Here is a 10579-nt window from a genome sequence, read left to right as displayed (position 1 = left end):
AAAGCTTTATTTCAAGCTAAATTACTCCGTCGTGAAAGATTCATATTATTTGACATACATATTTTCATTGCTGGTTTGAAGAGTAGGGCTAATTGTATCTTCCTGTGGCCCCAGTGGGAAAGCTGCGCTGAGTCCACAGTGGGAAAGCTGTGCTCTGATTCCAGATTCCCGAGGCCCACACCTCAACTGGGAGCACAGTAAAGAGAGGGAGGGTGTACATCCATCTTCACAACATTATAGTTTCTTTTCCCTTACAAATGCTGATCGAGTCCAGTACATCTTTTCTAAAAATCCCTTTTAGGTGCTTCTTTATTAAAAGGAGCATTAAAGAAGCGTAGTCAATGCCAACAGCACAGCTCTATGCAAAGACTATTCAGAGTATTAACAACCTGAAGCAGGGCATCTCCAGTTCTGCCTTGCATCATGGAAACATGTGGGTCTAAGAATAACCATTGCATTAAGACTGACAATTTTAGTAAATACAGGCAGCTGGACTCGTGCACTAGCACACAGAATGTCTAACATATTTTTTCAAGGCAATCAGTTCAAAGAACAGTACAGCACAGGAACAGGCTTTTCGGCCCTCATATGGCAGGGACACTGACGCCAACATGGTGTCTCCATATTGTATGGTTGGGTCATGAACATCAACATTCAGGTAAAGCACACTGGATCTCCTGGCCACGCAGCTGGGAGTTGGACACTAGCCTTCAGGGTCTGTGCCACATAGCAGGGCCTAGGCCGCCAAAAAGGACCATTGCATAATGGCGAATATATAAAAGGAGGGTGTAGCACGCGAAAGTAGCTTTACTGCAATCATAATGCAATAGCACTGTCTAACCAAACTCTACGGCCAGAGTTTTACGTCAGGGCGAAGGCCCGGCCACCATCCAAAAATGTCAAGGGCAAGCCCGCCTCCGCTGGGCCTGGAAGCCACGCCATAATGTTATGTGCCCCAGACCCTCAAATGGCCCTGGGTGGGACTTGCGCCCCTCTGAGGCAAGAAGTCCTGCCTCCAAGAGCTGCCGGCCAGTCAGGAGCAGTGACCACTGCTGGAACTGCTCCCAATCAGAAAAGGATTGTGGACTTCGGCACCTATAAAGGTGAGTGAGGTTTCAGGCCTCGCTGGAGACAATAGGCTGGGCCCTGGCAACGGGGGTGAGGGGTCATTCAGGAGGGTGGGGGAGGTGCTCCAGTGGGGGCGGCTTGTGCTGCTGGTGAGGGGGGGTGGGGTTGGTGCGGAGGCCACCTTGGGGATCAGGGTGCCTGATCGGGAGAGATTACCCACAGCCTCCACAAGTACTGAGGTTCCCAGCCACCGCTGGTAAAATACCAGTGGTGGTGGGAGGAGGCCCTTAAGTGGCAATTAATTGACCACTCAAGGGCCTCAATTGGCCCAGAACAAGTGGGCCATTTGTCACCTCCCCCGCTGCTCTTAAAATTGCAGCTGGGGAGGGAAGGCAACTGGAATGGCACCCCCCGCCCCTCTCAATTTTACACCCTGCCCCCACGCTTCCAGCCCAATCCCGCGGGGGCATAAAATTTTGGGCCTAAATTCTTGAGGCTGTGCAAAACATTTGTAATTGAAACCACAATGACTGAATTATGGGGTGCTTAATCTTGGACCTTATTGAAGGGAGATGCATAGAGGAGCCCCAGACACATTTATGAATGAGCGATGAGAAAGAAATAAAGCTCATCCCAAGAATGAATTCCAAAGATAGATTACAGATAGTTAGCTCTCAAGGACGCTGAGAAAAGACTGAACCAGAGAGATAAGAGGCTTTTGCTTGAATAAGAAATTTAGAAAAATACTCCAACAATCTTTGAAACCAGTACACATCCACTTTCTCATTATTTTTAAATTTGCAAAACCAAGGTGAAGGCCCAAGCCCACCAAATGTTGCCTTAGTGGGTAAATGTATCAAATGCATAACCCCTATACAGCACGAAGATCTCAAGTTTTATCCCTGGAGGTTTCAGTTAGCATATAGAGGAAAGGAACTCCATAAAGATTATGGAGTTCATGTAATCTTAGCCCAAGCAGAAATGCCGGAGAGGAGCCTACAACAGTCAAGTGTTAAGGAGAATAGGGATGGGGGAAATGTTCCACTCCTGGTAACTTAGCAAGAGACGTCACTGAAAAACAGCATTGATATCAGTTGTGGAGAAGAGCAAGCTTCCCTCCAGTTTCAAATAGTCCAATAATTGAATTCTAGATAGTTTCTTGAATATGGGAATGAGATAGAAGAACTGTATTCAAAGAGAGAACAAGATTACCAACCCTTTAGGATTGGCCTGGAGGAATTGCTGCGAGCAACCCAGGAGAAACATTATAAAGCTATTAAAGAAATGTTTATTTCCTTTGAACAATTTCATTTGTTAATTGTAAAAATATTGGTGATGGGGAAAGTTGTGTTAATAGATTGGATAATTATTGACTGTCAAAGAGTCAATTCACATTGTTACAGACACATGGAAAGGGGTGTGAGTGGTTCTCACTGTTCACCTCCCAACTGACCGCAATCGTGTTTTGTTAAAAATAATGTGTTAGCCCCTGAAGGTCTTTCAGGTCACATAAATAGACAAATTACAGGGTTTCTCGTAGATTTAAAAAAAACTATTGTTGCACAATTCCCGAAATAGTCATAATTCACCCACACTCACTCTCACGCACATGCACAAGAATAGAGAGAAAAGGGTAGGATGTAGTTTAAAGTCCAAAGTGAGGTAAGTATTTGTGGTTCACAGTAAACCTGTTGAATCTTCTTAGGAAGAAAGTCTTTTCAAAGGTGCAGGCCTGGGGGTTTGTAGTCTTGAACTTGTTGAGATATTGTAGAGTTCCCATGGTTACAGCTCAGCACAAAGCTGGTGGTGTGGATTTTGTTACCTTCACAGATGATGAGTGTTAAAAGTACTTTGTGATGTGTCTGGCATAGTAGCTGTTCCAGTTGTTGTTCAGCAGGGTTCTTATTGCTTGGCTAGATCTCTTGCACAGCCTCTAGCTCAACTGGCTTTCTGAGGTGTTGACTTGATCTCCCTCTCTCTCCAGATGGTTACCTATTTAAAGTAAAAATCCATCACATTAGAGTTTCCATTGGGAGAAACATGGCCTTCTCTCTTGGTGCGGACACGATGGATCAGGATATGATAACAATGGCTTTTGATTGATGTTTGAATGGGGACCATTCTATTAACATGGTGCTATTTCACACCCATATTTTTAATCCACCCTTGATTACAGGTATCTCCAGGAAATACAAAGTTCCTCGGACTGCTGTTCTCGCTACATCCTGAGATCCACACTCAGTGCCATGCGCCGCCACATGTACACACTGGATCTCTCTCTCCAGAAGGATCGCCTCACCTTATCTCAAAGCTATTCTACTCCACAGTTTCATTTCATCCGACGCATTAAAAATTTTATCTTCCTTTCAGATGTTAAGGAACGCAATCTCCAGCAACTGATGGGGACTAATGCCCCTCCAGATCCTTCTTCCCCTTCACTTCTCTCTGACCCCACCCCTTCGGAACTGAGCCCTTGCCATGTATTCACTATACCCTCTGACCTTCCCCTCTCTGACACTGAACGTTCTGTACTCAGCAAAGGACTCAGTTTAATCCCCTTACGCCCCCCACCTCAATGAATTTCGTGCTTGGCATGATGTTGAGTTCTTCTTCCGTCTACTTCGCCTCCGGGCTCATTTCTTTGACCAGGAGTCCTCCCCCTGACCAGCAGACCTATTCACCCACCTCCAGCATTCTCCCTCCAACTGGACCCCTCCCTCTGGCCTCTTGCCCGCTGTTGATCTTTTCATTGAAAACTGTCAGCAAGACATCGGCCGTCTCAATTTCTCTGCCCCTCTCGCTCACTCTAACCTATCTCCCTCTGAACATGCTGCACTCCGTTCTCTCAGGTCTAACCCCAACATTGTCATCAAACCTGCAAAGGGTGGTGCTGTTGTTGTCTGGCATACTGATCTCTACCTCGCAGAGGCTCAGCACCAACTGTCAGCCACTTCTTCCTACCTCCCCCTGGACCATGATCCCACCACAGAACATCAAGCTACTGTGCACAGGACTGTCACTGACTTCATCTCCTCTGGAGATCTTCCCTCTACAGCTTCCAACCTCATAGTCCCACAACCCCAGACAGCCCGCTTCTACCTCCTTCCTAAAATCCACAAACAGGACTTTCCTGGCAGACCCATCGTTTCAGCCTGTTCCTGCCCCACTGAACTTATTTCTTCCTATCTTGACTCTATCTTTTCTCCCCGGTCCAGTCTCTTCACACCTACAGCCATGACTCTTCTGACGCCCTTCGTCATTTTGACAATTTCCAGTTTCCTGGCCCCAACTGCCTCCTCTTCACTATGGATGTCCAATCTCTCTACGCCTCCATCCCCCACCAGGTTTGGGGGCTCTCTGCTTCTTCCTTGAACAGAGGCCCAACCAGTCCCCATCCACCACTACCCTCCTCCGCCTGGCTGAACTTGTTCTCGCATTGAACAACTTCAGCTCCACTTACTTCCTTCAAGTAAAATGTGTTGATATGGGTACCTGCATGAGTCCTAGTCATGCCTGTCTTTTTGTGGGATATGTCAAACATTCCTTGTTCCAGTCCTACTCAGGCCCCCTTCCCCAACTCTTTTTCCAGTACATTGATGACAGTATCGGTGCCGTTCCTGCTCCCACCCCGAACTGGAAAACTTTATCAACTTTGATTCCAATTTCCACACTTCTCTCACTTTTACATGGTCCATCTCCGACACTTCCCTTCCTTGACTTCTCTGTCTCCATCTCTGGGGATAGGCAGTCTACTAATATTCATTATAAGCCCACCGACTCCCACAGCTACCTCGACTACACTTCTTCACACTCTGCCTCCTGTAAGGACTCCATTCCATTCTCCCAGTTTCTCTGTTATTTCATCACGGCCCCATCTGTGCATTACAACATGTTATGGGAAGGCAGTGTGTTACTAGGAAGGACGTGTTGGGTGACTAATAGGTGTGTAGAAGCAAGGCGATTGGATGCAAAAGTCATGTGATTAAACCTCCAGAAATATATCCAACCAGAGTTGTAAACCCTGAGGCGAGTCATGGAGCAGTTCGAATCAAGATACATTTGCTTCAATTTATTGCTTATAGCAACAGTAGATTTCACCACCCTCCAAAGTGATGTACTGTTTGGATAAACTTGGCTAAAAGTGCAAAAAAATTATTTCAAGGTAGTAAAATCTGCAATACCTATAAACATTAAAATATTTGGTTACAAAAGCATAATATACAAACATATTGTTATTCATTGATTCCCTTAGCTTTGTGTTTGTTCTAATTGCAGGCAGATACAAACCCCCCGGTAAGGTGACTGAGCTGCCCCACTAACGGCTTTGAAGTGAAATTGCAAGAATGGGAATGGCAAACCAACAGATTTTTTTCAGTTTCACCTCGGCTAAAGGAATTCATCAGAGCCGATCTGAGTCTTTGAATGAGAGTGTACAACTCTGTGGCATTCCACATATACAAATTTAGTATTGCAATTATTACAAGGGGGAATTTCTTTCTCCAAAGTACTCATATCTAGCTTTGAACTCAAAAGTCCAATATAAACGCACTTTTAAGCTGCAAAAAATGAGGTGGAAGCCTAAGGCTAACAGCTTATGACATAAGAAAGGATGAGGAACAATCATCCAATCTGTAGGACTCATCCTTCCAGTAGTCTCCAATACAAACACCCCTTCCCCAGCACTCTGTAAGCCAGTCTGGGATCCAACAGTACCTTGAATGCCTGATTCTTGCCCCAAGACCTGTTTTAAATTTATTTCAGTGATGTGTTTTTTATTCTTACAGCCTGACATTCAACTAATATTTTCAGTTCACCCTATTTAATGTACCTTAGTGAGGTATTCCTATAGAGTTTAAGCTTCTCTATTACACACTCATATAACTATAAGAATCATTGCACCATTAGAGACAGAGATACAGCACTGAAACAGGTCGATCAGCCCACTGAGTCTGTGCCAGCCAACAACTACCCATTTATACTAATCCTATCATTCCATGACAATATGAAAGGCACAATTCAACATGGTGGCTCCTCCTCAGAGCCCTTTCCTATCCTGAGTGGCGTGAAACAGGGCTGTGTTCTCGCACCCACACTTTTTGGGATTTTCTTCTCCCTGCTGCTTTCACATGCGTTCAAGCCCTCTGAAGAAGGAATTTTCCTCCACACAAGATCAGGGGGCAGGTTGTTCAACCTTGCCCGTCTAAGAGCGAAGTCCAAAGTACGGAAAGTCCTCATCAGGGAACTCATCAGGGAAATCAAGGGCAGCACAGTTGCGCAGTGGTTAGCACCGCAGCCTCACAGCTCCAGCGACCTGGGTTCAATTCTGGGTACTGCCTGTGTGGAGTTTGCAAGTTCTCCCTGTGTCTGCGTGGGTTTTCTCCGGGTGCTCCGGTTTCCTCCCACAAGCCAAAAGACTTGCAGATTGGTAGGTAAATTGGCCATTACAAATTGTCCCTAGTATAGGTAAGTGGTAGGGAAATATAGGGACAGGTGGGGATGTGGTAGGAATATGGGATTAGTGTAGGATTAGTATAAATGGGTGGTTGATGGTCGGCACAGACTCGGTGGGCCGAAGGGTCTGTTTCAGTGCTGTATCTCTAAACTAAACTAAACTCCTCTTTGCTGACGATGCTGCTTTAACATCTCACACTGAAGAGTGCCTGCAGAGTCTCATCGACAGGTTTGCGGCTGCCTGCAATGAATTTGGCCTAACCATCAGCCTCAAGAAAACAAACATCATGGGGCAGGATGTCAGAAATGCTCCATCCATCAATATTGGCGACCACGCTCTGGAAGTGGTTCAAGAGTTCACCTACCTAGGCTCAACTATCACCAGTAACCTGTCTCTAGATGCAGAAATCAACATGCGCATGGGAAAGGCTTCCACTGCTATGTCCAGACTGGCCAAGAGAGTGTGGGAAAATGGCGCACTGACACGGAACACAAAAGTCCGAGTGTATCAGGCCTGTGTCCTCAGTACCTTGCTCTATGGCAGTGAGGCCTGGACAACGTATGTCAGCCAAGAGCGACGTCTCAATTCATTCCATCTTCGCTGCCTCCGGAGAATACTTGGCATCAGGTGGCAGGACCGTATCTCCAACACAGAAGTCCTCGAGCTTCACTATGGAGTAACATCCTAGAAATAGCTGTAAATCAGGAAATGGAAGGGATGGGAAACTCAAGAAAATTACAATCACCAGGGAAGTGATGCTGAGTAAATTGTCGGGCTGATGAGTCCCTGGGTCCTGATGGACTTCACCTTAGGGTCTTAAAAGACATGGCTGGAGAGATAGTTAATGCGTTGGTTTTAATTTTCCAAAATTCCCTGGATTCGAGGGAAGGTTCCATTAGTTGGAAAATAGTGAACGAAACTCCTTTTATTCAAAAAGGGCGACAGAAAGCAGGAAACCACAGGCCAATTAGCTTAACATCTGTCATAGGGAAAATGTTAGAAACTATTGTTAAAGATGTAATAGCAGGGTACTTAGAAAAATTCAAGATAATTAGGCAGAGTCAACATGGTTTTGTGACAGGGAGTTTTTTGAAGAGGTAACTTGTGCTGTCGATAAAGGGGAACTGGTGGACATACTGTACTTAGATTTCCAGAAGGCATATAGGAGGTATGATCAGTAAGTTCGCAGATGACACGAAAATTGGTGGTGTCGTAAATAGTGAGGAGGAAAGCCTTAGATTACAGGACAATATAGATGGGCTGGTAAGATGGGCAGAGCAGTGGCAAATGGAATTTAATCCTGAGAAGTGTGAGGTGATGCATTTTGGGAGGACCAACAAGGCAAGGGAATATACAATGGATGGTAGGACCCGAGAAATTACAGAGGGTCAGAGGGACCTTGTTGTACTTGTCCATAGATCACTGAAGGCAGCAGCACTGCTAGATAAGGTGGTTAGGAAGACATATGGGATACTTGCCTTTATTAGCTAAGGCATAGAATATAAGAGCAGGGAGGTTATGATGGAGCTGCATAAAACGTTGGTTAGGCCACTGCTGGAGTACTGTGTACAATTCTGGTCGCCACACTATAAGAAGGATGTGATTGCACTGGAGAGGGTGCAGAGGAAATTTACCAGGATGTTGCCTGGGCTGGAGCATTTCAGCTATGAAGAGAGACTGGATAGGCTAGGGTTGTTTTCATTAGAGTAGTTAAGGCTGAGGGCGGACCTGATTGAGGGACACAAAATTATAAGGGGCATAGATAGGGTAGATAGGAAGAAACTTTTTCCTTTAGCAGAGGTATCAATAACCAGCGGGCATAGATTTAAGGTAAGGGGCAGGAGGTTTAGAGGGGATTTGAGGAAAGGAAATTTCACCCAGAGGGTGGTTGGAATCTGGAACACACTGCCTGAAGGGTTGGTAGAGGCAGGAACCCTCACAGCATTTAAGTAGTATTTAGGTGAGCACTTGAAACACCATAGCATACAAGGCTATAGGCCAAGTGTTGGAAAATTGGATTAAAATAGTTATGTGTTTGATGGCTGGCATGGACACGATGGGCCGAAGGGCCTGTTTCTGTGCTATGTAACTCTATGATTCTATGACTCTGTCTCTCACTCCAACGCATTCTTTTCCAGGACCTGTAATCTATGGGCGTCTGTCTTCTCTCACAAGCTACAGCCTTTTAAAGGCTAAGCGTAGTTACTTGATTTGTCTCATCATCTGCTATTCTTCAATTTGACTGATCTCCTGCAGCATTTGCCTTGGCCATTCACGTAAGACTCCAAGAGGAACACTGGCTATCTTAATTAGATCAAAACACAGTATCTCCCCTAGACCTATATATCTCCCTCTCACTCAAGCCCGTGCCCCTACATGTGCCCCCATTTGCTTTCCACAAATTCCCATCACCTCTGCTGAAGCCTCCATTATCCTTCCATAGTGCAATCAACATAGAAAAATAATTGACAAAATGCACAGCAACTGCAACACAATCACTTTTAGCTATTGCCAGATGGTGCTGATCAGTGCAGCAGAAAGCAACTGGACAGGTTTACAACTCAACTGATAGGTTCAGACATCATCATAAAAATCACAACTGCAAATAGTGAAAGGTTTATGATCTTCATTTGGAACTCCCCATTCTTCCGCTCAATCCTCAAACCTGTTTCAATGAGAGTGTACTCCACTTAGCATAAATCAAACTAAATTCACAAAGATTCAAAAATTTCAATGCATCGTTAGTTGATGGCTTCAAAGCATTCTTCAGTGCTATGCAATATTATGTTGCAGTTATAGAGCACCATTTCTCTAATAGCAGTGGTTGCTGCATGCCATTTGAAAGCCGAAGGACACAGTTTATACAGCAGACTGTGAATTGCTTTTTCGGCCAGAAGACAGTGCCCTGGGGTCTTTTATTTATTCTCAGGAGGCTGGTCGGGCTAGAATTTATTGCCCATCTTTAATTGCCTGGCCTTTATTGCCCACTACATTATCAGTGCAACTAAAGATGGGCAATAAATGTCAGTGATGCCCCACAGCCAGAGAATAAATTTAGAGGTCAATGAATTTTCAAACACATTGGTGTGCGACTAGAGTTATATATAGGCCAGACTGGGTAAGGATGGCAGGTTTCCTTCCTGAAAGGATATTAGTGAACCAGTTAGTTTCTTTTATGGCAATCCATGTCACTTATTAGTCCAGGCCACTCATTACTAATCCAGTAACAAAACCATTATACTGCTGTACCCTATTAAGCCAAATCGGGAGCCGATTGTGGAGATAAACTGTCATTCCTGCATCACTGAGAAGTGGAAGCCAGTTTCTGGATTGGTAGGTTCTATGGCATAGCTGAAATAAGAACCCTTTTTCAGGGTGAGGAGGTCTGGAGCTGACATTTTGATTCATAATAGTTACAAACACAGTCACTTCCTTACAAATTAAAATGGAAGACTTTATTGTTGCCATTTTTGAATCAATTATTGCCTCACTTCTTTCTGTCATCTAGCCATTTTTTTTTGGTAAGCTATCTCCATCTTATACTTAAAAGTTGCACAAAATGTATTGCGAGTCTTTTCTGCTGTTGAGGAGACTACTTGAAGAAAAACTACAAGTTTAAGGGACCTTCCAGCAGGAGATCAGATTCTGCCTGATCCTATTTACACATCATATGAAGTGCTGGTGGAGGAGCTGCTCTCCGACAATTGCATTCAAATTTTGTGCAGTTCCATGTTTCTGTAGTGTTGGTCATGTTGCATTCCTGGTCATAGCATTCCCTTTGAGTTGTTAGACATCATTTAGGGAAATACCTGGTCCGTATTTCCTCTTTCTGAATATGATGGTAGCAAGACTGCAATGAAACAAGATTATGTAGTTAGAAGATAGCCTGTGTATCAGCCTCGAGCAACAGCTACACACTTTAAATAAAATCACTTTTACACAGTGCCACTGCGAAATGTCCCCAGGTTTAGCCTTCACCCAGTGATAGCACTCTCACTATCAGATGTTCATGGATTCAATTCCCACTCGAGACTTGAACACATAATTTAGGCTGGCACT

At 44.7% G+C, this 10579-nt stretch overlaps 1 protein-coding gene across 4 annotated transcripts in view; it reads right to left on the bottom strand.

Moving 5' to 3' along the window:
• Positions 1-2: 2 nt before the first annotated feature.
• LOC137369848 (ALS2 C-terminal-like protein) overlaps positions 3-10579 on the bottom strand; it is a 179869-nt gene continuing 169292 nt past the window's right edge. For 2 of the 4 annotated variants that reach the window (XM_068031456.1, XM_068031457.1), the window contains one exon: positions 5112-10370. In XM_068031456.1, coding sequence (XP_067887557.1) covers positions 10314-10370 — 57 coding nt within the window. In that variant the 3' untranslated portion in view covers positions 5112-10313. Of the gene's footprint in view, positions 3061-3797; positions 10371-10579 lie in introns of those variants that run through there. The other 2 variants (XR_010975026.1, XM_068031458.1) reach the window with 2 other exon arrangements.

This window comes from Heterodontus francisci, chromosome 5 (assembly GCF_036365525.1).
Source record: "Heterodontus francisci isolate sHetFra1 chromosome 5, sHetFra1.hap1, whole genome shotgun sequence".
Classification (NCBI taxonomy): Eukaryota; Metazoa; Chordata; class Chondrichthyes; order Heterodontiformes; family Heterodontidae; genus Heterodontus; species Heterodontus francisci.
Note: the sequence above shows the minus strand (reverse complement) of the source record. Positions and strands in the feature narration are given on the sequence as shown.